The sequence below is a fragment of the Physeter macrocephalus genome, chromosome 8 (genome assembly GCF_002837175.3).
Source record: "Physeter macrocephalus isolate SW-GA chromosome 8, ASM283717v5, whole genome shotgun sequence".
In the NCBI taxonomy this organism is placed as follows: Eukaryota; Metazoa; Chordata; class Mammalia; order Artiodactyla; family Physeteridae; genus Physeter; species Physeter macrocephalus.
The window spans coordinates 4,528,281-4,555,101 of record NC_041221.1 but is presented as its reverse complement, the minus strand read 5'-3'; the positions used below and the strand labels follow the sequence as shown (position 1 = coordinate 4,555,101).

At 38.7% G+C, this 26,821-nt stretch overlaps 2 protein-coding genes across 5 annotated transcripts in view; both read left to right on the top strand.

The window, feature by feature from the left end:
- CRYZL1 (crystallin zeta like 1) overlaps positions 1 to 16,524 on the top strand; it is a 34,290-nt gene extending 17,766 nt beyond the window's left edge. The window contains exons 7-13 of one of the 4 annotated variants that reach the window (XM_007113177.4): positions 7,360 to 7,493; positions 8,553 to 8,664; positions 10,529 to 10,627; positions 12,011 to 12,132; positions 12,980 to 13,085; positions 15,428 to 15,473; positions 15,990 to 16,524. In XM_007113177.4, coding sequence (XP_007113239.1) covers positions 7,360 to 7,493; positions 8,553 to 8,664; positions 10,529 to 10,627; positions 12,011 to 12,132; positions 12,980 to 13,085; positions 15,428 to 15,473; positions 15,990 to 16,089 — 719 coding nt within the window. In that variant the 3' untranslated portion in view covers positions 16,090 to 16,524. Of the gene's footprint in view, positions 1 to 7,359; positions 7,494 to 8,552; positions 8,665 to 10,528; positions 10,628 to 12,010; positions 12,133 to 12,979; positions 13,086 to 15,423; positions 15,474 to 15,989 lie in introns of all 4 variants that reach the window. The other 3 variants (XM_028492623.2, XM_024120380.3, XM_024120381.3) reach the window with 3 other exon arrangements.
- Positions 16,525 to 17,125: 601 nt separating this feature from the next.
- DONSON (DNA replication fork stabilization factor DONSON) lies at positions 17,126 to 26,562 on the top strand. Its single transcript, XM_024120104.3, has 10 exons — positions 17,126 to 17,509; positions 18,259 to 18,339; positions 19,482 to 19,685; positions 20,692 to 20,870; positions 22,072 to 22,250; positions 22,888 to 22,969; positions 23,293 to 23,397; positions 24,001 to 24,199; positions 24,918 to 25,130; positions 25,898 to 26,562. The coding sequence occupies exons 1-10, from the start codon at positions 17,204 to 17,206 to the stop codon at positions 26,033 to 26,035; spliced, it is 1,686 nt and encodes a 561-aa protein (XP_023975872.1). The 5' UTR covers positions 17,126 to 17,203; the 3' UTR covers positions 26,036 to 26,562.
- The last annotated feature ends 259 nt before the right edge of the window (positions 26,563 to 26,821 follow it).

Here is a 26,821-nt window from a genome sequence, read left to right as displayed (position 1 = left end):
CCTGTGAGCCATGGCCGCTGAGCCTGCGCATCCGGAGCCTGTGCTCTGCAATGGGAGAGGCCACAACAGTGAGAGGCCCGCGTACCGCAAAAAAAAAAAAAAAAAAAAAAAAATCATTTTCAAAGTAAACAGTATTTATTTATTTATTTATTTAGTAAACAGTATTTATTTATTTATTTATTTATTTTTAAGACAATTGCATTTCTTTTTTAAAAAATTTATTTATTTATGGCTGTGTTGGGTCTTCGTTTCTGTGCGAGGGCTTTCTCTAGTTGTGGCAAGCGGGGCCACTCTTCATCGCGGTGCGTGGGCCTCTCACTATCGTGGCCTCTCTTGTTGTGGAGCACAGGCTCCAGACGCGCGGGCTCGGTAATTGTGGCTCACGGGCCCAGTTGCTCCGCGGCATGTGGGATCTTCCCAGACCAGGGCTCGAACCTGTGTACCCTGCATTGGCAGGCAGATTCTCAACCACTGCACCACCAGGGAAGGAAGCCCCTAAACAGTATTTAGACCTTTAAGTTTCCCTTACACTGCTCATGGTAAGAGGTTTGAAAAGCCATTTCTCCCTTGGCTCTGAAATTATATCACTAATCAGAATTTGTTACTTATTCTTGGTTATTAATTGAAATTTTTAAATGTATAAAATCTAGACAATACATGTAGAGTCTGAGTCAGGAAAGACTCAAAAACACTTATTCTTGTTTCTGTTGCTAATATCTTCTGACCAGTATTCAATGTAACTTAAATGTTAATTTAAAAATTTTCTTACAGTAATTTACTTCTTAAATATTTAAATTTAAATGAATAAATTTATAGACACAGACACTCTTCATGAAACCATAGTGAAAAGATGTTGCATCTCCTTAGTAATCAGGGGAAAGCAAATTAAAACCACTTAGAGATACCATCATGCATCCATGAGACTGACAGTTATAAAGTTTGACCATCCCAAGTGTTGGCAAGGATGTGGAGCAGTAGAACCTTTTATGTGCTGGGAGTGTAAATTAGTACACGTGCCTTAGAAAATAACTTAGCATGGTCTAACAAAGGTAATGATGTATTGACACCTCAGACCTAGTAATTCCACTGGTACTTTTGTACACCAGAGCAGCTTGATGTGTACCAGTAGCAAATACACAAGAGTTCACAGTAGCATGGTTTGTAATCGTGGAAAAAAAGAGAAACAGCCCAAATGTTCTTCAGGGGAAAATGGATAACTAAAGATATTTCTAATTAACTCATCAGTGAAAATGAATAAATAACAGTCAAACATATCAAGACGGATGAAGCTCACAAACTGTGCTGAGTGAAAAAAGCAAGTTGCAGAAGGATACGAACAGTGTGATACCATTTTATTTCTATGAAGTTCAAAAACATACAAAGTTTAATTAAGCATGTGTTATTTAAGGATATAAGAAACAGGTAGGGATGAAAAGTCATGTGGAAGTTACCTCTGTGGGCAAGGCAAGAGGATGTGATCAGAGTAGACCACGGGACTACAGTGGTACTGCCAGTCGGCTATTCCTTATGCTGGGATTCATGTTGTTCTTCATATCTTATCTATAGGTTATCATACATTCTTTTGTGTTCTTGAGCTATTTTATTAAAATTTTTCCTAAGTTCTTTCTTGAATGATATAAATGCTAATCAGACCATGTGGGCCAATTTGGATTTTGGACTATTAAAAATAGTGAATTTGTACATTTGAGTCTATATAGTAACTTGAACTAGGCTAGGAAATCTTTGGCATTTCATTTTTGAAATTATAAATTGTTAAGTAATTTATATTTAAATTAATGACATTTACTATGCCTAAAATTTCCAAGTAATACCATCTTGTTTTATTAAAAATTAATTTTTTGATTAAAGTTTATTCATTCATTCATTCATTTATTTATTTTTTGGATGCATTGGGTCTTGCTGCGCGCAGGCTCTCTCTAGTTGGGGTGAGCGGAGGCTACTCTTCGTTTTGGTGCGCAGGCTTCTCATTGCGGTGGCTTCTCTTGTTGCGGAGCACGGGCTCTAGGCACACAGGCTTCAGTAGTTATGGCGTGCAGGCTCAGTAGTTGTGGCTCACGGGCTCTAGAGCACAGGCCCAGTAGTTGTGATGCACAGGCTTAGTTGCTCCGCGGCATGTGGGATCTTCCCAGACCAGGGCTCGAACCCGTGTCCCCTGCATTGGCAGGTGGATTCCTAACCACTGCGCCGCCAGGGAAATCCCTTAAAAATTAACTTTAAAAGACAGTTTTCCAGAAATCTGAGGCCTGTGCTTATTTATGTATTTATTAAGCCTACATATGGAGCCAACTATGTGTCTTCCTTTGAAAGATAAAGCTCACTTCCAACTACCGTGCAGTGAAAGTCTCTGATCCATGACTATTTTGATATAATGCAGTTTGAAAATTGAGGACTGCTGCTGTCTCTTCTATGGGAAACTCTACTATTTTTAATCCCAGAATTTCCTTGGGCCCTTTTTTTTTTTTTTTAATATTTATTTATTTATTTGTTTTTGGCTGCATCAGGTCTTAGTTGTGGCTTGTAGGATCTTTTGTTGCATTGCATGGACTCCTCTCTAGTTGTGGCATGCGGGCTCAGTTGTTGCGGCGTTTGGGCTTAGTTGCCCCGCGGCATGTGGGATCTTAGTTCCCCAATCAGGGATTGAACCTGCGTCCCCTGCATTGGAAGGCAGATTCTTAACCAGTGGACCACCAGGGAAGTCCCCCTTGGGCCCTTATTGTCCCTTTTCTTTTGAGAACCTTGTAAATATGGAGTCAACTAAAACCTTTAGTTTGAATTCTTAGGCTTGAGTTTTGACAAAGTAAACTAAATTAAATTGTTATAGAAAGTTAACTCTTGAAAAAACAAACAAAGAAAAAAAACGATCCATTTCTTTAAGCATTGCTGAACACTGGAGGATTAGAAGATGGACCAGAAGAAGAACAGCAAACTTTAACATCAAAAATTTCTAGCTTGGGCTTCCCTGGTGGCGCAGTGGTTGAGAGTCCGCCTGCCGATGCAGGGGACACGGGTTCGTACCCCGGTCCGGGAAGATCCCACGTGCCACGGAGCAGCTGGGCCCACGAGCCATGGCCGCTGAGCCTGTGCGTCCGGAGCCTGCGCTCCGCAACGGGAGAGGCCACAGCAGTGAGAGGCCTGCGTACCGCAAAAAAAAAAAAAAAAAAAAAATTCTAGCTACATAGCTTAATCTAAGACAGGAGAACCACACAAATGACCTTTTATTTTCCTACAAATCAGGAAGATTATAGTCCCAAAATCCACCAGCATATACAGAGAAAGCAATTTTATTGATAGATATTCCTTGAGAAGGGAAACACAACAAAATGTTTCTTTAAAAGAAGTACTTTAAAATGACCACTAACACCTGAAACATTGTAAATCAACTGTACTTCAAATTAAAAAAAAGAAGAATGACTGCTAACTTTGTGACCTTTAGGCAGGACCCGGGCACATTTTACTTTGTCTATAAACAAGGATGCCAAACTAGATAACCTCTAATCTCTGCTGTAGATCTAACATTCTATGAAAGAGAAAATAATTTCAGTATGTTCCCTGAAGATTTTCAGGGAGAAATAATTTAGTTCACCATGACTCTATTTTAGTTCCTATTAATTATTTGATGATTTTTTAAAATAAAAGCTCACAACTCAGTCACCTTCTAGTAAGTCAGTTCTTTTACCAAACCAAAGAACCAGGCTCCAAACAACTCCCAAAAGATGTCTTATTAATCTTGTTTCAGAATATTGAGGACAAAGGTAAAAAGTTGAATAATTCTTCCAGCTCTTTTGTGCTTTCAGTTCTCAAGCCATTCTATTTTTCATACAAACAGCTCATGCAGCTCAATGTCAAAAAAACAACCCAATCAAAAAATGGGCAGAAGATCTAAATAGACATTTCTCCAAAGAAGACATACAGATAGCCAAGAAGCACATGAAAATATGTTCGACATGGCTAAGTATTAGAGCAATGCAAATCAAAACTACAATGAGGTATCACCTCACACCGGTCAGAATGGCCATCATCAGAAAGTCTACAAACAATAAATGCTGGAGAAGGTGTGGAGAAAAGGGAATCCTCCTACACTGTTGGTGGGAATGTAAATTGGTACAACCAGTATGGAGAACAATATGGAGGTTCCTTAAAAACTAAAAATAGAAATACCATATGATCTAGCAATCCCACTCCTGGGCATAATCTGGAGAAAACCATAATTCAAAAAGATACATGCACCCCAATGTTCATTGAAGCACTATTTACAATAGCCAAGACATGGAAGCAACCTAAATGTCCATCGACAGAGGAATGGATAAAGAAGGTGTGATACATATATACAGTGGAATATTACTCAGCCATAAAAAAGAAGGAAATAATGCCATTTGCAGCAACATGGATGGACCTAGAGATAATCATACTAAGAAGTAAGTCAGACAGAGAAAGACAAATATCATATGATGTCACTTATTTGTGGAATCTAAAAAAATGATACAAATGAGCTTATTTACAAAACAGAAACAGACTCACAGGCTTAGAAAACAAACTTATGGTTACCAGAGAGGAAAGTTGGGGGGGGAGATAAACTGGGAGTTTCGGATTAACATATACACACTACTGTTGATACATACAAAGTAGATGATCAATGGAGACCTACTGTATAGCACAGGGAACTCTACTCAGTATTCTGTGTTGACCTATATGGGAAAAGAATTTGAAAAAGAATGGATATATGTATATGTATAACTGGATCACTTTGCTGTACACCTGAAACAAGCACAATGTTGTGAGTAAACTATACTCCAATATAAAATAAAAGTTAAATTTTTAAAAAATTGGCACACATTTTCAGCATTATTCCTTTGGACCTGAGGTAGAAAGAATTGAAATTGTAATTCTTGGGCTCTGACATACTGTTATTATTGATCCATACATGGCTCTCTTCTATTTATTTTCTTAGTTTTTATAACATAATAAACACTTGTGTACCACCTAACACAAAAGCAAGGATCTCAACGTTAAACCATGTCCAACCATGTAATTTTAAAGCCTTTGCAATCTTAAATGTAGTTTTATTACATGTAGTTAGAATTTTTTAAGCACTGAATTTTTGATTTCCTAATGAAAATATAGGTAGTCCCAATTCTTATGATGAAAGATGTTCCAAAAATATTCCATATAAATAAATTTTCCGTAGATTGAACATGCACTGTTAGAGTAGATGGGCTTTAAAGTCAGACTTTGAAACTTGTAGCCTCAGACAAATTAATTACCCTGAACCCCATTTCATGATCAGTAAAAGTGGGAAAATAGCTACCTCGAGGTTGGTAAGGAATAAAGTTCTGTGTGAGATATCCTCTGTTTTACTCTTTTAATGCCTTGCTTGTCTGAACATTTTCATCATGTGCTTGGATGCTTTGCTTCCCCACTAGATGGCACTAATTAGTTGGTAAATTCAATGCTGACTGGCCATGCTGACCCATCTTAATCTATTGACATAAGAGGAAAAATAGTCGTGGTAAAGACTACGGAAAGTGTTATAAACTTGATTGTAGGTAAAATGAGAAAGTATTGCCTATACTGTGAAAAAAAATCACATTCAGTGTACAACATAAAAACAATAAAAATTAAGTAAACATATTAAAGAGCAGCTTAATGGTCAGAAAATATAAAGCTAATATGGCTTAAATTACAGTATATTAGGAGTTCGCATTTTGTTCCAAGTGCAATAGAAAGCCATTGATGAATTTTAAACAAAGAAGTGTTAGGATGTTATTTATGTTTTTAAAAGATCATTCTGACACTTCTGTTTTTCAAAGACACCACTAAAGAGATTGAAAAGAGAAGCCATGAAGTTGAAAATAATTACAACACATAAACAAGCAAATGACTCATCTAGAATATATTAAGAATTTTTACAAATCAGTAAGAAAAAGTCAACAGCAATAGAAAAATTGATAGAACATTTGAACAGTCACTTCACAAAGGGAATTCCATATGGCCAACAAACACAGAAAGGTACTCAACTTAATTAGTAGTCAGGGGAAAGCAAATTATCAATAAAATCACATGTAAGAAACCATTACACATCCATAAGATGGGCAAAAATGTATAATACCAGGGTTGACAAGGATGTTCACAGCAGCAGCTGTGGGAGAGTGAATTCATACAGCCACTTTGGAAATATAAAGTCGAAGGTAATATATCCTGGAGCTGGGATTTCCATTCCTCAGTAAATATCCTGGAGAAAACCTGTGTACCAGTGTAAGAGTAACTTTTATACAAGAGCATTCTTAGTTAAGAATGCTTAACTACCAAAAAATGGGAAAAAACACAAATGTTCCTTGACTAGAGAGTGGATATCCAATCCATTCTATGAAATTAGATGTTGCCATAAGACATCAAAAATGGAAGCACTAGGGCTTCCCTGGTGTCGCAGTGGTTGAGAGTCCGCCTGCCGATGCAGGGGACGCCGGTTCGTGCTCCGGTCTGGGAGGATCCCACATGCCGCGGAGCGGCTGGGCCTGTGAGCCATGACCGCTGGGCCTGTGCGTCCGGAGCCTGTGCTCCGCAGCGGGAGAGGCCCCAGCGGTGAGGGGCCCGCGTACGGCAAAAAAAAAAAAAAAAAAAAAATGGAAGCACTATACTATAGCCACATGTAACAAGAAAGGATGTGTCTTCAAAAACAATGTTCAGCAAAAAAAGAAGATAGAAAAAATGTGTATGGTACAATTGCATTTAGATAAATTTCAGAAACAGGCAAAACAAAATTATATTGTTTAGGAATGGATACTTGAGTTATTAAACTATGAAGGTGAAAAAGAGAATACATTAGAATGGTGGTGACCTCTGATGTCAATTATATCTCAATTTTTTAAAAAACGTCTGTGGCCGGAGAGGCGAGGCTGTTGGCGTGAGGGCTGTGTTCTCTCTCTCAGCCAGGATGGTGGTTACTTGCTTTATATTTATTCATCCAGCTGTCCTTTATTTCGTGTACTTTTCTGCATACATTTTACTTTAACAATAAAACGTTTAAAAAATACACACACACACACACACACACACACACACACACACATCTGCATACATTTTACTTTAACAATAAAACGTTTAAAAAATACACACACACACACACACACACACACACACACACACACACACACACTCCTATGCTGAAAGTGGAGTATGCATGGGTAAGAATGGAAGCAGAGAAACCGTAATGTAGGTGAGAGATACTGAAGTAGGCTTGGACCAGGGCCATGGTGGGAGCAGAGATGGAGGGAAACAGATCCAGGAAGCAGGTCTAATGGAACTTGCTAACAGATTGTTTCCTCTTTTTCTTTGTGATAGTTCACAAACCAGAAAAAGTTACCTGGACAGAAGCCGCTGGAACCATTCGGGATGGAGTACGAGCCTATACAGCTCTGCATTATCTTTCTCATCTCTCTCCTGGAAAGTCAGTGCTGATAATGGATGGAGCAAGTGTAGGTGCTTATGGTTTTGTTAAGAAACAGACCAAAATACAAATCAACTTAGGGAATTGAGAAATCGGCCATCCATTTGCTAATATAATTTGTTGCCAGTTAGCTTATTCACTGATACGTTTACCAAACTCCCATTTTCTAAAATAAGCAGCTTTTATCAAGGAGATAAAAGTTAGCATTACTGTGTTTAGTTTCTTATTACTTTGAATCTGCTAGTACTTTAAAAAAGCAGACAAGCCATTTTTATTCATGTCTGTTACACAAAGCCTGAAATAGCTCATAGTCTTTGAAGCCAGACCCCAGGACTCCCAGCCAATATTGTATCATATCCCGCATACTTACACTTATGTGATTAAGGTGTTGCATTTATAGATAGATCACACAAGATCAAAACTGTGCTAATTTAAACATATTACATGCATCTTCAAAATATAGTTCAACATACTAAAAGAGATTATATAAAATATAATCTAAAAATGTCACAAAACTTGGGGTGATTTTATAGTTTTATTTTCTAACTGGCTGTTGATGAAAATGCTTTTTCCCCTGCTTTTCATTGAAAAAAAGGCATAACTGTCTTCAGCTTTGGCTTCATCCTTATGTCCTATATCAGGATAGTAGTGTTTCCCTGAACTTACTCCACAGGTCAGCAAAAGGATGGAACTTTTGAAGTTGAGGTTGCTGGACTTGCATATGTATTGATATTATATAATTAGCTTAGTACATTATTCTGGCAAGGTCCTTAATGGCCCATTTTTCTCATTCCAAGGCCGTGTTCTGAATTCGGCCTCTGTCCTTGAAATTGTGTGCTGCTTGCAGTCAGACTGGCTGAGAGCCTGTGGCACACATAGCTTTTCCACCACCCCACTTGAGGAGGAGTGTGTCAAATGTTTCCACTTCTAAACTTATCCGTATTTTTTTCTTTTTCTCTCAGACAACATTTTAAAATATACTGAAGTAGCACTAAACTATTACACTTTACTAAACAACCTATAAAATGAATTAGATACGGCCTCTGCCCTATATCTATAACACCATCGTGTATTTGTTTCCACACAGGCACTTGGAACAATAGCTATTCAGTTAGCACACCATAGAGGAGCCAAAGTGATTTCAACAGTGTGCAGCCTTGAAGACAAGCAGTGTCTTGAAAGATTTAGGCCTTCTATAGGTGGGTAATAGTACTCAACACAGACTTTAAAACATAAAATTTTCAAGAGGTATCACCTTAAAAACTGCACTTGTAAAACAAACTGCAAAATGCCAAATGCATGTCATTTAAAAGTGCACTTAGTATCTGTGCTAAGTCCAAGTTTACATAAGTTATAGTTTAAATTTTAATGATTTGTTTTTTAAACCTACATTTTTCAGTGTTTTTTCTTCTTTGCCTCATTGTTACCAACTCACCCAAGTTTGAATTAGGTGAACTTTGACACAGTTGAGAAACACCTGATGCCTCTTTGGTTTTAGTCAATAAATCAATATATTTTTGCATCACTTTTTATGTTTCTCAACCTCTTTTACCCAGTGATATACCTCTAAAGTTGTCTGTTTCCTGTGACACACTCAGAAGGGAGATGAGCCACTTACACAGAAACCCAGGTCAGATATAGTTTAGAATAAATAGGACATGGTAGAGGCTGGGGAGCTCTTGAAAAGATTGAACCTATACGAATAGCGATGAATATGGAAAGGAGAAAGAAACTAGAGATTGAAAAAATGAAAAAGAAGAAAGATAGGAATGGAATTTTATAGACTGGAGTTACCAGAATTAATGTTGGAGGTTAACAGGTGGAGAGAAAAGCAGATGAGCAGAGTGTAAGTGAAGGCAGGCAGGAAGGAAAGTAAGGTTCATTGAGTGTTAATATGGATGCTAGTTCCTTAAATCCTCAACAACCCCGTGTCAGCCAACCGGGAAACAGCATCTCAGAATTTAGCTTGTCCAAGGATGTACCACTAGATGTATCACTAGGCCTGGAATGGAATTTGAACCCAAGCCTGCCTAATCGTAAAGCCTGTGTTATTTCCATGGTTATGTTATGCTTCTGGCAGAGATAACCAAGAAATGGAAGGAAGGTTAAAACAGGGGCTGGAGAAAGGAGGAAAATAAGGAAAAAAAGGAAAAAGAGAGATTGAAAATGGAAGGGATGGGTAGCATGAATAGTATTGTTGAAGGGAGCAGTTTCCACTTTGTTAACCCTGCCCTTCTTAGGTGCTTCAGCCCCCTTTCCCCCGAGTCCCCCCACCCTCACCTCCATCCCCCGAGACTTCAGTCACTACTGGACTACACCTCCAATCTGAGAATCTCTGAGAGGAATTCTCTTTACTGAGAGGTGTTAAAAGATTCAAAAATGAAAAATAAACGTGTCTTCGTTTGCCAATTCAAATTGAGATTTTTTTTTTTAGTTCTCTCACTGGCTTGTTCTATTAATACATTAAAGCAACCAGTTAAAATTAGTTTAATTTTTACTAACCCTGCTTAAAATAATCCTGGGGTTTTTTTCACCTTCGGGATTTTTTTTTGTTTTGGAGGGCAAAGTCGGGAGATGCGGGTGTGGGCTGGGATTTCTATGACTGAGAAAGGTTAAAATGGCCTCTAACAGAGAAGTACCAAATCACATAAATAAATCTTTGTACTTTTTAGCTCTAAACTCTATTAAATCTGAACATACTTAAGAAATTCTTAATCTTTCAGTCCACATCTTCATATATATGTGTACCTCTGTGGTTTAGAGATTCTCAGTTCTGGCAAAATATCCTTTAGCTGTAAAGAAGAATCGTCTATGTCAACAGACCAACGTTGTGACACATTATCCACAAAATGCTCATATTTTTATTTTATTGAATATACCAGTTCCTTCATTTAAGTTGATCCTTAGCAATACTGGTTAGATGAGAAAAAGTATAATTTGATTCAGTAATTGCTTCAACCATTTAATTCATTTCAGAGAAGAAATATTTATTTGCTTTTCTTTCTCTTCTTCTCTGAGTTGTGTTGATCACATACAGATTGCCTGACTTCCTGTCCTTTACAGCCCGAGTGATCGATGTGTCCAATGGGAAAGCCCAGGTTGCTGAAAGCTGTTTAGAAGAAACAGGTGGCCTTGGAGTAGATATTGTCCTAGATGCTGGAGGTGGGTACTTTACTAAATCAGTAGTCTCTGTAGTTTTTTTATTGTGATGGGTGAATTCCTGGGAAAAAAATATATAACCAGAAAATAATTATTTATATATTATTAAATTGATGTTTAGGGTATTTTATTTTTGAACTTTTCTATTTAAATTGGCTCTTCTTCATTTTATTCCCATTGTAAGCACTGTCTGGAAGAGAGAACATGCTTGCCTTTTAAAGTATAGGCATTGGACTTTAAGTATCTCTACAAGAAATCTGCAGACATGATCTCCTCAGTGGTTCCTAGATTAGTTCAGGTCTCAGCCAGTTGCTTAATTAGTCAGTTCTGCTATGTATGTCTGCCCTCTATTGGATGGTAGACTTCTGCAGTCCCTGTTTGGAAACTGCACAGAATTTTGTTGCATTTTCACCTTGCTTGAACTTTTGTAGTTTAACCAATATCTATTTAACACCTAATCTTTACACTCTTAGGTAGTGCCATCACACCTAAAGAACAGGTTTCACAAGCCTGCAAAGGGATTCTGTTTATACTTTGTTAGAATTTATCTTCTATCCTAAGAATCGTAATGAATACAGCTATGACCATATGTATTTCTTTTTAGCCAGTATTTTCAAGGTTCGAAATTAACTCAGAAAAATCTTTCAGTGGAAGTGAATGTATACTTCATTAACTTTTCAAATGGACATTTCAATAATTATGTCAAAATATGACTGTCTTTTTTTTTTTTTTTTTTGGCTGCATTGGGTTTTTGTTGCTACACGCGGCTTTTTCTAGTTGCGGCAAGCTGGGGCTACTCTTGATCGCAGTGCGCGGGCTTCTCATTGTGGTGGCTTCTCTTGTTATGGAGCACGGTCTCTAAGCACGCGGGCTTCAGTAGTTGTGGCACGCGGGCTGTAGAGCGCAGGCTCAGCAGTTGTGGCGCACGGGCTTAGTTGCTCCGCGGCATGTGGGATCTTCCCGGACCAGGGCTCAAACCTGTGTCCCCTGAATTGTCAGGTGGATTCTTAACCACTGCACCACCAGGGAAGTCCCAGTATGACTGTCTTGAATCTGAGTTCCTTACTCAGAAGTCAACTTTTCCCAAAGTATTAAGCTATCAATGTTATGATTGAAGCTATCAGACTTAGTTATGTGCTATGTTATCTTGCCTGATTTTCAAATTAAAATAGACTTTATCTTTAGTTATATCACTTATAATTTAAAGTAAAGTGTATGACCAGTTTTAATGCAAAAAATATATTTTAAGTGTTTGAGTACAAAATGCTTCCTTGTTACTACATTAAAAAGTAAAGAACTAGTTTGAAGAATAAATTTTTATCAGATTACTATAAAATACATTTTCTCTCTCTCTCCCTCTCTCTCTTTAAACAATTCCATTGTAAGTGAGATTATATAGTAAAGATGATGAACCAGCTGTAAAATTACAACTACTACCACATAAACATGATATCATCACCCTTCTTGGTGTTGGAGGCCACTGGGTAACGACAGAAGAAAACCTGCAGGTATTATCAGAAACAATAAAGCATTACTGATACACCAAAAGGATGCAATTAACAAAGAATAATGCCTAAGTCTTTTAGCAAGGTGTGGCTAAATTTGTATCAATTCTGAATTATATCCTATTTTTAAAGAAATAAAGCTTTTTTTTTTTTTTAACTTTAGCTGTTGGCCAAATGTTGAAATATAGTGCTTAGCAGAGGAGTTCATTTAACTTTTATTTAGTGGTTTGGAAGTAGTGACTTATGAATTTTTTAGTAGTGTTTCAAATAAGATTTTTTTCCTTAGTAACAAACATTCTTGTTGACATATACTTAACAAAATATTTCTATATAAAATTATGACAATTTCCTAATTATTCAAATTAGAATTTACTCTGTGTGTGTGTGTGTGTGTGTGTGTGTGTGTGTGTGTGTATACACATTGTCTTCCAAAGTTACATTTCTCAACAAAATTCAAGTATTTTTATCATGGTTGATATGCAAATACCATAATTCTCATGTACCAGTCTTCACCAATTTTCCAACTTCCTCATGAAGATGACTGGTGAGTAGTAATGAGAAATATCTCTCACACACACACATGCACACACACACACCCACACACATATACCTACTACCGCTTCATCACCTCTAGATTGGCCTTGCATTTGACCTTGCTGTTTCATCATTTTGGACAATGCATTAGAAAAGAAAACGTTGTAGTATACATATTATTATTAAAGTTTGTGTGCTGATTATTTGTGATTTGGGTATTATTTAATTTGTGTAAAAGCTTTTCTGGCTGAAGATACCAATCATTCTTCTGCTATTAAACACAGTAACTGATCATTCTTTGTGCATTCTATCCAAGTTGGATCCTCCAGATAGCCACTGCCTTTTCCTCAAGGGAGCGACGGTGGCTTTCCTTAATGATGAAGTTTGGAATTTGTCAAATGTACAACAGGGAAAATATCTTTATATCCTTTTTTTCTACTGACTTGAGTTTCTGGCTTGAAATTTACCTTGTAGTCTCATCATTAAGTTCTTTAATAATAATAATATTAGCAGCTAACTTTCATTGAACATGCCAAACAATGTTCCCAGTGCTTTATAGGTATTAATTTATTTAAATATTAAAACAGCCCTGGGAAAGTTAAGTACTACATTATCGCTATGTCACAGGTAAAGAAACTGAAGGATAGAAAGGTTAGAACATGCCTAAGGATGTAGCTAGCAGGTGGCAGGACAGGAATCACACCCAGGCAGTCTTGCTCGTTTCTGAATGAGAAACTATAAAATACATGGAAGAGTTTGCTTCGTTTTTAACCTGGCATTATGGAAATTACAGATCACCTTGACAGGCTGCATCTTTACTCCTATGGTGGTGCCATTGCATTAAACATTTCAGAATAGTTAATCAAAATTAAGAGTTTGTGGGGTGTTTTTTCTGTTTTGGGGGGTTTTTTTTTTTGGCTGCACGGCTTGTGGGATCTTGGTTCCCTGACCAGGGATTGAACCTGCCTCCCCTGCATTGGAAGGGCAGAGTCTTAACCACTGGACCACCAGGGAAGTCCCATGTGGGGTGTTATTAAGAATATCAGTACTAGGAAATCTTCATCAAATGAAGATGGGTTTGATTTTTTTTAATGGAAGTGATTCAGTAACAAATCTAGTGAATGAAATCGATCATTTCATTTCGGTAAAAGTAATGAAAAGTTTTCTTGAGAATATGAGAGCAGTTCCAAAAGAAAGGTCCAAACCTCTTTAGAGCAGGGTCAACTTAAGAATAAACGTTTTATTTCTAAGACGCCTGTTTTAAAGGCAGCTGTACTTGGTAAAAACTTTAATATATTGGATAAAAAATAAGTTCTCATTACTTAATAGAGTATAGTTGTGTGTGAAGAAAGAGACTTGCACAACCGTATGTTTGTCTCACTGAATATCATTCTTTATGTTTATTAAATGTGCATTGTTACATATGCGTGACCTGCACAAAGGCCAGCCTCCTCTAAGAGCAATGGCAGACTTAATACAGAGCTTTCAAATAGTTGAATAATATTTAATTAGTATACTGCATATGTTGAGTTTTAAAGAGTATATTTCAAAACCAGAACGTCCCCTTAATGTAGTGAATGTATGTGTTTAATGTATTTCTGATTAAATATTTTCATATTAAATTTGGAAAATAAACTTAATTTTTAACTTTCTAAAAGAATTCTTTAAATTTCAACTTTAAATAATGACACATTCAATAACATTGTAATTATCACGAATACCATGGGATGTTAATGACAGAGACCATGTATTAAAAGTAACATAAGTTAGTATGTTTTGAATCTTTCATGTCAGAAGGTAGCCTGGCTGCTATGCCTGCGTTACTTAATAACTTAAATCACTCAACTGCTCCCCTTTCTCCCCACCATGAGATTTTAAGCTATTTGACAAATCCATGGACCATACTGAAACGTGACATGTTCATATGAAATGTTAAATTTTCAAAAATCAGAAAATATATGTTTTATATTTATATACTTAAACATACTGCTGGCAATTTCATTAACAGAAGTAGAAAGAGAATTTGTAGTACGTGAAAAGTGAATCGGTATTCTTTAGGTCCATTTAAAGTAGCTTATGTTCATATTTTCTAATTTACATTTTCTGAAGTCCTGAATCAGACTTCAGTCCTCACTTGTGCACACCCCTCAGTTGCATCACACATGAGCCAGTTGCTGCTTGTGATTTGACATAGCAATCTCCTTCCAATTGTGTGATTATATGCCATAAATAATTCTCCTGCACTAGCAGTTATATAGACTCTCAGTTCTAATATTATAATTTCAAGTAAATGACTAGAGTTTTAAATTTTGCCCTGCTTTTTAATTCTCTTAGTGGCATATATTACACACACAGATTATTAACTTTCCTGCATACGTATTTATTAGCTGGTTTAATAAATAAATGTGCACCCAAAGTAAGAGATATAAGTGCTAAAATTGTTTTTAACTAAAAATAACATAAGTGGTGCTAAAATGAAACCCTGACCCCCTCTGTTACCATCCATTTGCGATAACACTAGTCATTACTTAGGATAGGCATTAGGCTTCTTTCATCTCTTGTCCTTAGAAGTTTAGGCTCTATTATGTCACCACCTCTCTCAAATCAGTTCCTCCATTTTCCTGTTTTAGAGGTAAACATGACAGCTTACAGAATTTCTATTAAAAAAAAAAATAGGTGACCTGCCTAGTATCTTCTGCTTATCAAATGGTTTTATTTACTCCTCTCTCCTTTACGTTGACACCTTAACAGTCTTTCCAGCTACGTATCTTAAAAGATGTGATGGAGAAGTTATCAACTGGTGTTTTTAGGTATGCTAAATGACCAAATCATTGTTCTTGTTTATTTTTCTATTCTCCAGGAGATAAAATGGGCATTCCCATTTTTGTTTCAGCTTTCTCAGTACACCTCTTGCCTCCATATTTTATTATTTTGCTTAGATAAATAGCTGCTCTTTAGTATTTCTCTAAGTGTATATACACCAGTATGCATTCCCTAAGATAGAAGTGGTTCATTAGTTGTCCTTATCCATTCCATACTGTACCTCACCCTTTGCTTATCCTCATCACCCCTCCCAAAGCAACTTGAAATAACCTACAGGTTGACAAGAAGAAAAGTACAATTTTTTTTTCAGCTGGATCTGTTTATCAAAAAAGAGAGAATGGATAAAACAGGTATTTTTCCCCCTTCAAAATTTAACTGCTTTTAACAGTGGAAATATTAATGGACAAATTTGATTTAAAGTAATAGAGTTGAACTGTAGCAACTGTCAACTACCATGCTATGTACTCTTCTCATCTTTAACTAGACATTTCATTCTTCCTCAGACCTCAGTTGGATGAACCCATTCCACTATACGAGGCAAAAGTCACCATGGAAGTTGTTCAGAAAAATCAAGGAAGAAAGAAGCAAGTTGTTCAATTTTAATTTTGTTCTTTCTCAGACCTCAGTTGGATGAACCTATTCCAGTTTCCTTGCAAATTGCTCAGAAAAGTCAAGGAAGATAAAAGCAAGTTTTTATGTTTTTAAGCACGTTTTCCTGCTGAGACACGATGCTCAGAGTTATCTGAAGTATTTGAAAAAGTATTTGGAAACATCGTACAGACGGGTCAAGACAACTCTAAAATTTAACATCTAAAGGGAATATTCTGAAAGCCTTTTAAATTATTGTTCCTATATATCTGCCTCTTATAAAATTCTTTACATGAAGAAAACTGCTTTCAGCAGAAGCCACGCTACTCTGATAAAGCTGTTGGAGTCTTTTGCTCCAATAATATTACTTTTGTATCAACTCCATTCTCAACACCTTCCTTAACATCCTTTGCTGTCGTAATTTAATACTGTGAATATATTTTCAAGTCTCAAAGGATCTAGCCCATTGAAAGCTAAATTTTTTTTCAAATATTCATTCACTCCAGGGTTTCCTCAGGATCGAACGGGAGCATCACGGTAACTCGTCCGTGACCGCTGCAGTGTTTGCGTGGAAGGCTGCAGTGGCGAGGCTTGGGAAGCGGGGCGGGAGACTGCGCTTGCGTAGCCGGCGTGCTGATTTCCTGTCGGGGCTCTCTGTTTCGGGGGGAGAGGGCGGAGGCCCAGGCCCCCCTCTCCAGCTCTGGACGTGGCTGCTGCGCTCTGGAAGCTTATCGGAGGGGCAGCTCAAGTGTGACGTTTCGTTTTCATCCTGGCGCCGTGCCTGGGGCTCATCACACCCTGCTGCGGATTTGAACAGCGCTCATCTATCCCGGTGCGCAGGACCGCGTGCTTGCCAGCCATCTAGCACCCGGCGACCCGACTACAGCCAAGGACCCAACCAGACCGCCAAGGAGGCGTCCGGCGAGGAGCAGGGCACTCACGCGCCCTCGGCCTAGGAGGAACACAGCCGGGGGCGGGGCCTCGCCGGCGCCGCACGGCACACGCGCCGCGGGCCGCCTCGGGGGCGGGGCTACGTCGGGGCGGGGCCGCGGCGCGCGGGAAGCGCCTGGGGGAGCTGCGCGCCGGGTCCTCGGGCTGGGGGCCGGGTCTTCGGCCTCCGCGGCGCGTGATGGCTCTGTCGGTGCCCGGCTACTCGCCCAGTTTCAGAAGGCCGCCAGAGACATTGCGACTCCGACGGAAAAGGCGCCGGAGCCTTGGGGCCGCCTCCCCGACCGTGGAGCGGTCCGAGCCAGCGACCCGCCGCGCCGCCCTGACGGCCGGGCTGCCCCTCCGCCCTTTCCCGGCAGCGGGCAGAGGTGGCGGCGGCCCGGCCGCGTCCCGAAGGAACCCCTTCGCCCGCCTGGACAACCGGCCTCGGGCCGCCGCCGAGCCTCCCAACGGGCCGTCCCGCGGCCAGCAGGAGGCGCCGGGCCCGGTGAGTGTCTTCGTGCCTGGGAGCCGACGGGCTCTCGTAGTTCGTGGGTCGATTCGGCTGTGAAGTAGGGATGGCGGGTTCTCGCGTTACAGGAGCAAAATGGGCGCGAAGCTGAAGCCGCCCGCGGCCTCAGGGGGCCCTGAGCCCTGGGGGTGGCTGCCCCGCGAGGTCGGGGCGGCGTGAAGTGCGCTTCGCAAGCTGCCGCGGGACCTGCAGGGCCGGCCCGTCCTGAGGAGTGGACCCCGCGGCCCCGCTCGGCGCGCGGCGGAGGAGTTTGGGCTGCAGCCGTCCGGTGGGGGGTTGGAGATCAGTGGGAAGAGAGCTCCGAGTAATCCTGGCACTACTCCTGGAAGGCCACCGTTTGATGGGAAGGTTACAGGACTCTCTTTCCTGCCTGATTCAGTGCCTGCCTTCTCACGCGCTCAAATTATTCTGGGGTTGGGGGAATGTTGAGGATTGATGGGGTCATAATTTACTAGTATTTGTCTTACCCCACAACCTTTTGGATCTTTTGAACTGAGATTATTGATTACTGAGTTCTTAGTTGCGCAAATCACCTGCCCTTTTCCCGGTCCATTTTGATAGTAAAGTTCAGGCACGAAACTGAAGTGAAATCCTCTGTTATACTGATGTGCGCTCACGTGAATTCCTGCACTTGCTGAGAAACTTGTATGCCAGGTGAAGGTCTACATGTTTAAAGCGAACTCCAGCATCATTTATAATTTAAAAGGACGATTTTTTAATCTCAGTTTTTAGATTCTAATCAAGAAAATGATTTGCTATGGGAAGAGAAGATTCCTGAAAGAACAGCCGTTACTGAATTACCCCAGGTAATACTTTAAAAATGTCATTAGAGTGTATATTCTTATAAGTGTATACTTCTCAGAAGTGTTTTACTTGGAAGATAGTTTCACAGAGAGCCCTGAGTGATCATCTCTACCAGGGTTGAAAAGATGGCAGGCATCAGCCTTGGTAAAGGACTTTGTATGTTGTGGTAATGTTTGTTTATAATGGCACCAATGCTAAAGCAGGCGTAGGTGTGGGTTTTCTTTCAGCCCCCAACAGTTTTCACACTCTTCTGTAGGTAATGACAACTCCGGCTCATCACTCAGAGCCAGCGCCTCCAGGCTCAGCTGCTTTTTGAACTTAATCCTTCACTGCATCTTCAAACCAAATCCCCAAGTTAGTTCCACAGGTTGTGGTATATCACTGAACCTCCCTACCACCACCATACACACAGAAACGCTTCTTGATTCCATTCCTCAGCTGCTTCTTTCGTGATAGTTTAACACATGCATAGATTGTCCTAATGGGAGCAGGCTAGAAGAGTTCCCAAGACCCAGTCTCCCTTCCTAGCGAATAAATGGCCTTCGGGTCTCTTGGATTAGTTCCCCCTTCCCTGTTAATTTTTAATAATGTCATCTAGAAGAATCATTGTAACGTGGAGAATACTGACTTGACAGCAAAACAGTTTGGGAGGAATTTTTGAGGTTGGCAAATGCTTCTTAAATATGGCCTCCAAGAACCCAACCTAAGTTACCTGCAAGAGCAACTTAGACCTGGTTCCAGAATTTTAGAGGCTTAAAAAGTGCTTTTTAAAAAATACTTGGAAGATTTCTGCTTTGATAGCAGTATCAATAGTAGATGTTTTTAAATCATGATCGTGAAAATAGTACGTCTCTTGTAACTAAACTATGTGGAACTATAATAAACTAAAAAGTGAAACCTGCCTTTCCACTAGCCTCAACAAGAAATTCCCACTTTCCAGAGATAACATCACTGTTAACGGTTTAGTGTGGCTCTTTCCAGACTCTTTCACAGTGTGTAGTATATTTTCAGTGTTATTTATTGTACCGTTCATAACATTTTGAAATTTCAGTGGTCATGAGTATGTTAGTTGATGAATTCTATAGATTGAAGGGTTTTTTTCCTTGGTACTCTACTAATTTTTGTGTTCTTTGTTTTCTGAAAGACTCCTCATGTATCATTCTCCGAATCTGATATTCCATCCTCAGAAAGTACTGAGTTACCTGTGGACTGGAGTATTAAAACTCGACTCCTTTTCGCCTCTTCTCAACCCTTTACCTGGGCAGATCATTTGAAAGCACAGGAAGAGGCTCAAGGTGTCATCCAGCATTGTAGGGCAACAGAAGTTACTTTGCCTCAAAGTATACAGGTAATTCTGTAAGAAAATAGCTATGCTTAAAAGTAACAAATTAAGTGTAAAATGTACTTCTCTGCAAAATATCAGAGATATTTCCTTCCATTAAGTTTTTCTTTTGACATTTAAAGACACAGAGACTTGGGAAATTTTTTATTTCCCAAATGCTGCTTTCATACGGTTTTTTAAATCAGATTTAGTAACTGCCTGTTAAATTTGTAGACCTGTCCTGAGAATTAGTCACTGCTGCAGGCAGGAATTGTTTGAACTACACTATCCTTTTCTAAGGCCTTTTGAGAAAGAAAATATAAGGAAATGGAAAGCAATTGAGCAGTAGGATTGCAAAGACAGATTGGTTATTTTACTGGTTTTCTCACATAATGTATACTGTATTTTTTAAATGCACTAATTCTTACCACCTGGGTGATGGTCTGTTGTAAATTTAGGAGAGTTAATGAGTGCTAGAAAGGTTTTAGAGAAATGCAATTGCATTACTTTCAAGCAGCTCATCAACTCAAACTAGGTTAAAAGAGATTACCTGAAAGAGGCCTTGATACATCATTTTTGATAAATAGATCCATATGATTTGTGATTGGGATTATCGGTTTTTATTGACTACTTTTGAAACAGTGCTATGAGGGGAGGGGGTTGAATATAGTGTCACACACGTCACACACACACACACACACACACACACACACACACACACACACACACACCCCGCCCTGGTGATAACGAGTGATAGTCACTTTTCTCAAGGATGGTAGAGACAGGCGAATGTTCCCATCTACGTCTAAGCATCCCTTCTGGTATGTGCTTTAACCGACTGTAATCGCTGGCAAGGAAGGTTTTCCCAAACAATAATAAACTACATTTTAGCCCCTGTAACAGTTATTAACACTTTCTTACAGGAAGCAGTAAAGATCCTGAGAATAAGTGTTTGGTATATTCAGTGTCTTTTTAATGAAATTCTGTATTTCTACTGGGGCAAGAACTATCCAATATCATCTTTGTATTTTAGGATCCCAAACTCTCCACTGAGCTCCGTTGTGCCTTCCAGCAGAGCCTTATCTATTGGCTCCACCCTGCCTTGTCTTGGCTACCATTGTTCCCTCGCATTGGAGCTGACAGAAAAATGGCTGGAAAGACAAACCCTTGGTCAAATGATGAAACCCTGCAACACATTTTAATGAGTGACTGGTAAGATTAGTAAAAATTTGTGCAACCCATTTTAGCAGTATTTTCTCCTTATTTTATTTATGATGTGGAGATGAGCAGTAGTAGATGGATTTCTATGTCCTTCTGAATTATTTTATTTTAAACTGTAATAACTAACATTTAAATTGTTTACTTTTGGGGAATTCCCTGGTGGTCCAGTGGTTAGGACGTGGCGCTTTCACTGCTGTGGCCCAGGTTCAATCCTGGTCAGGGAACTAAGATCCCACGTGCTGCATGGTGCAGCCAAAAAGAAAAAAAAAATTTAACTGTTTACTTTTTTAGCTCTTATTCACTCTTTTATTTTTATTTTTTTATTTTTGGGCCACACTGCACGGCTTGTGGGATCTTAGTTCCCTAACCAAAGGGATCGAACCCGTGCTCCCTGCAGTGGAAGCGTGGAGTACTAACCACCAGATGGGGAGGGAATTCCCAGCTCTTATTCACTCTTTATGTAGTTGTGGAATATGTATGTAAGTGTTTGATAAATATATAGAGACCTAATTCTTTTAACGTTATTATACTTTTTGCCAATGGCTGCTTCCCTTCTCATCAGTAGAAGCTGCTTATTAAAAGTCAGCAACCAGGGCTTCCCTGGTAGTGCAGTGGTTAAGAATCCGCCTGCCAATGCAGGGGACACGGGTTCGAGCCCTGGTCCGGGACGATCCCACATGGCTGCGGAGCAACTAAGCCAGCGGGCCGCAACTATTGAAGCCCACGTGACGCAACTACCAAAGCCCACACGCCTAGAGCCCCCGTGCTCCGCAACAAGAGAAGCCACCGCAGTGAGAAGCCCACGCACAGCAACAAAGAGTAGCCCCCGCTTGTTGCAACCAGAGAAAAGCCCACGCGCAGCAACGAAGACCCAATGCAGCCAAAAATAAATAAATAAAATAAAATTATTAAAAAAAAAAGTCAGCTATCAATTAAGTTTTGTTTAAAGAAAAAATGGCTAGTGTTTAAATGGTAAACACTGTTCGTTAAAGTATTTAGAAGTCATCAGTGAGTCCTGTGACCAATTTCAATCCTTTAAAAAGCCAAGTTCTATGTCATGGCAAAAATTCAGACCATTATCTGTAATATTTGTGTTTTAAATCAGGTGAGTATCAAATTAAATTATACAAAAAAAGTTTTAGATGTTGAGTTAGTTTTAATAATGCCTAAAGAAAAATGTTTTTCTTCATAGGTCTGTGAGCTTTACTTCTCTATATAATCTGCTGAAGACAAAACTTTGCCCCTATTTCTACGTTTGTACCTATCAGTTTACTATCCTGTTCCGTGCAGCGGGATTAGCAGGAGATGATGTAATCACGGCTCTCATCTCTCCTACAACTAGAGGTATAAGAGAAGCTATGAAAAACGAAGGTAAAACTATAGGTTTAAAGTGAGAATACCACACTGTATAGTAAGCACTCCTTAAAAGCTAAAATTTGAACTGTCTTTTAGCAGTTGAATTGTCTTCTACCAGTTTTATCTAATTGTTTTAAGAATTATTTTATTTCTTCATTTTTTTGATTTTTTTCCAGCATTTAATTAAGCTGTCCATTGTACATAGCTTTAAGTTGTGTTCCCTTCTCTGATCTCTAAACGTATATCAAGCTGGAAAGTCCCAATCTGAATATACTCCTATAGAAATTCTTTTATAATACTAATTATCTACCCCCTTTTAATAACATGATCTTTAAAGAGGGTCATCTCATTAGTGGATCATGAAATCTATTCAGTGGACTCATTCAGCACCTTATAAAAAAATGAAATAGAGTAGTATATACTTGATGAAAGAGTACCACCTGTAGTGAGACTATGTATTGTCCTGAACCATTTGTTTCAAGGAGATACGTGTGTTGTGAGCTGCCGTCAAGAAAGCATGAAAAGTACTGCTTTAATACATCAGGAGTAAAAACTCATTTTCAAATGTACTCTCTACAAGTCAGGCACGCCTGTTTAATTCTTTCAGATTATATTAAAGAAAACATAGTTACATTTTTCTTTTCTCATGTAGGTATTGAATTTTCTTTGCCTTTAATAAAAGAAAGTGGCCATGAGAAGAAGAAAGCATCTGGAACAAGCTTGGGACATGCGGAGTATGTGATTTAAATAACCTTTTAGGGCTTCCCTGGTGGCGCAGTGGTTGAGTGTCCGCCTGCCTATGAAGGGGACACGGGTTCGTGCCCCGGTCCGGGAAGATCCCACATGCCGCGGAGCGGCTGGGCCCGTGAGCCATGGCCGCTGAGCCTGCACGTCCGGAGCCTGTGCTCCGCAGCAGGAGAGGCCACAACAGTGAGAGGCCCGCGTACCGCAAAGAAAAAATAAATAACCTTTTATATCATCTGGTGACTTACGGATTCAGTGTAGAGGAAACAGCTTTAGGAAATGGGAACCCTGACTAACTATAGCAATTTTCTAGGGAGCAAGCAGTCAGCGATGAGGATGAAGAAGAAAGTTTTTCCTGGCTGGAAGAGATGGGTGTGCAAGATAAAATTAAAAAACCAGATGTACTTTCTATCAAGCTGTATCCTTTCAGTTGCTGTTAACTAGAATTTTTTTTCATTGAATTAAGGTAGTGAGCAATGTAATTTTTTTTTTTTTTTTGGCCGTGCCACACAGCATGCGAGATCTTAGTTCCCCCGACCAGTTGCCCCCTGCAGTGGAAGCGCAGATTCCTAACCACTGGACTGCCGGGGAATTCCCTTGAGCAATGTAATACTGACTGACAGTTTTGTTTAACTATAATCTTAAACTATCTTTAAGATATTAAAACTGATACTGCATCATGACATTAAAAAACCCCTAAGTACCAAAAAGCCATGAACAATTATTAAACTTTTTTAAGTGAAAATATTCTATTTTGGTTAAGTTTGTGGGGTGACTGGAACATATTTTTGACTAGAGAAGAAATCAGTTTTTGTTAGGTTATCAATTTCTAGCTAATTCAGATGGTCAAAAAGAAATAATTTTGATCATTCGGATGCCTTATAATTGCAGTGAAGAGGATTAGCAAGAGCATTTCCAGTTCGGAGTGGGGGAAGAGGGTTCCAGGTGATTCAGGGTTAAGGTAACCGGTTCCTTTTGGTATGGGATTTGCATTTGCAGTTTCCTTGATTGTCACGTTCAGGCGTAAAGAGATACATGAAGTACAAATGGATCACAGACCCGAGTCTGTTGTGTTAGTGAAAGGAACGAATACCTTTACATTGCTAAATTTTTTGATCAACTGTAAGAGTTTAATTGCTACCTCAGGTCCCCAGGCAGGACTTCCACCAACCCTCTTATCACCTATAGCTTTCCGAGGCGCCACAATGCAAATGCTTAAGGTAATAAGAAAAAAAAATTCTACGCTAATCCTCAGAACCTAGCTTTTAAAGACATACTTTTCCTTTTTTGATAGGATAAATTCTTGATATTTTAGTAACTCCTGGCATTTTTACATGGTGCATTTTTTCTTTCCTCCCAGTAAAAAAAATTCCTTGATATAAAGTTATTATCAAAGGAATTATATGAAAAGTTATATTTGAATTATTGCCATAAGGAAAAGTTGCTTTCTTAAAGTTTGTCTTTCATAACCAGTGAAAGAACAGAGCCAAGAATGTTATGTTAAATTTTAGGTGGTCTCAAAAACTGGATCATGGATAAGTGAAAAGAATATATATCCATATTGTTGAAGAATTACACATGTAATTTTCATGTGTGTTACATATGCTGAATGTAATAGCAACAGAACCTAATTATTTTCCTAATATTATGCATTGAAAGTGCATTAATAAATCAGAAAGGATACCATATTAAAAAGTTACATTCTCTAGAACTAATACTTAAATTGACAGCCTCATAATTTGGAGGAGAGGATGCTGGAAACAGAATTACTGAACATTTTTTACTCATGTAACATTCTTTTGATGTCTTATGAACTACTTTTGTTCCTTAACTGTTAAAGAGAGGAATACCCAAATGAGAAGTTATTGATCACATTTTTAGCTAGGGACAAAAGCTTGAGAGATGGTGACCATAATTTTCTTTAAATTTTTTTTGAAGGCACGAAGTGTAAACATGAAGACACAAGCTCCTTCTGGATACAGAGATCAATTTAGTTTGGAGATTACAGGTCCTATCATGCCTCATTCTCTACATTCCGTGACTATGCTACTCAGATCTTCACAGAGTGGGTCATTTTCTGCAGGACTGTATACACATGAGCCAACTGCTGTATTTAATATCTGCCCACCAAAGGATAAAGTACTGGATAAGGTAAGTAGACAGCTGGTAAACAGATTTAGTTGCAGTTTTCTCAAACTAGATGGATGGAGGAAGTCAGTCATTTATGATGAGCCAAACGGGTGTTTCAAGTTATTAAACTGTACTGCTTAATATTAATTACAATTACTAAGAGGGAAGGGATGACTATAAAGTTTTTTTGTGTGTGAGGTAAATTTTATGAATTCAGGCTGTTGTATTCAACATTGACTAAAGAACTTCCCAAACAAAAGGCAAGTTGTTTTCATTGTCCTCAGATCCAGAACCTAATAGTGCCTGCTTACTTACTGTGGGGGCGGGGGTAAATAAATAATTATGGGTGTTCATTTAGCCGCATAGGCCTCTTTTTTTTCTATAGAACTTTTTCTTAGATTTGGGGAGGGATGAGCTGCTTGTTTCATGTGATCCAGCAGTTTCTAGATATGTATCCACACTTTCTTAAAAACTGAAGTAGCTGCTTTACAACATATCTGTCTTTAATTTTGGACATATAGCGTTTTACTTAGAGGTAATGAGACGTTTAAAACTATCTTTATCCGTTTGCCAGACTTATAAAAATAACCAGAATTATTATTTTTGGATGCTGTCATTAGGCAAAAATTCTTAGGATGAGCTTCTATTGATAATGATGGTAACGATGAATTTGCCCTTACTGAATAAGGCATCTATTTGTCAAAGAGCCCATGATAATTTTAAAAACTGATCAGTGTTCAAGGACTCTTGACAATGCTTTTTACTGACTTGCATACAAATTTCCACAGGAGGCTGTCCATCAGGAGCTTGCCAACTGTGGACTGCACCCTAAAACTCTGGACCACCTTAGTCAAACACCGATACTGGGGAAATCATCTTTACGGCATGTGGAAATGAGTGACTACATTTATAATTGGAGATCCTGAACACCAAAGTAAGCCTAAAAGGAATCTTTGAGGAAAAAAGCCTTCTAGCAAGGAAATTCAAGATTCTTATATCTTTGGCTTTAAAGTTCACTTTGGAAGTTTAAAGGAATAAATATAGCTTTAAAAATACTCAAATGTTTACAAACATTAACCTTTTACAATACTTTTATTACATGCACTAAGCAGTAAATAGGATTAACGTTTCAAAATCAACATGTTTTTACTCTTGATTATTCAGATAGGAAGATAAACTTTTTAAAAACTTCAAAAACCTTGAATGAAAATTCTAGATCCCTTAACCTAATTATAAATTGGGTTGAAAACTGAGTGTTTCCTTGCAAATGGAAGTTGAGGCTTAGTATCAGTTCTCTCATACCACTGTGACTGACAGCATCAGGGCAAAACTCTCTTTAACAATTTCCTTAGGATTGTTATTAGCAAGTTCTAGTTTTATAAAGGTAGAAAACAAATGTAGACAGTATCTACTGAGCTGATTGTTGACGCTTCCACCTTAGTTGTTTTCCTACCTGTTTACAATTCCTCTATTCTCAAAATACGTATTACTTGTTTTAATGCATGTTAACTCAGATAAGGGTATTTTGTATTCCATATAGAATAGGGTTAAGAGTTGTAAAGTATGCTCAGCTGTCATGACAAAGTAGTACTTAATATGTTCTTGTAGGTATTTGTGTATGTGCATGTATATATATAAATTCAAATTTTCTTAAATAAAAGTGCTTAGAAATCAAAAGCATTGGGTAAAGAAGTAACAGTAGTGAAGAAGTA

What these genes read in the sequence shown, in the direction of transcription:
- DONSON (XM_024120104.3), top strand. Translation starts at nt 17,204, where the DNA reads ATGGCTCTGTCGGTGCCCGGCTACTCGCCCAGTTTCAGAAGGCCGCCA. An exon ending in CACATTTTAATGAGTGACTG is followed by an intron (nt 20,871 to 22,071) that starts GTAAGATTAGTA and finishes TTTTCTTCATAG; the next exon opens with GTCTGTGAGCTTTACTTCTC. An exon ending in ACAAGCTTGGGACATGCGGA is followed by an intron (nt 22,970 to 23,292) that starts GTATGTGATTTA and finishes GCAATTTTCTAG; the next exon opens with GGAGCAAGCAGTCAGCGATG.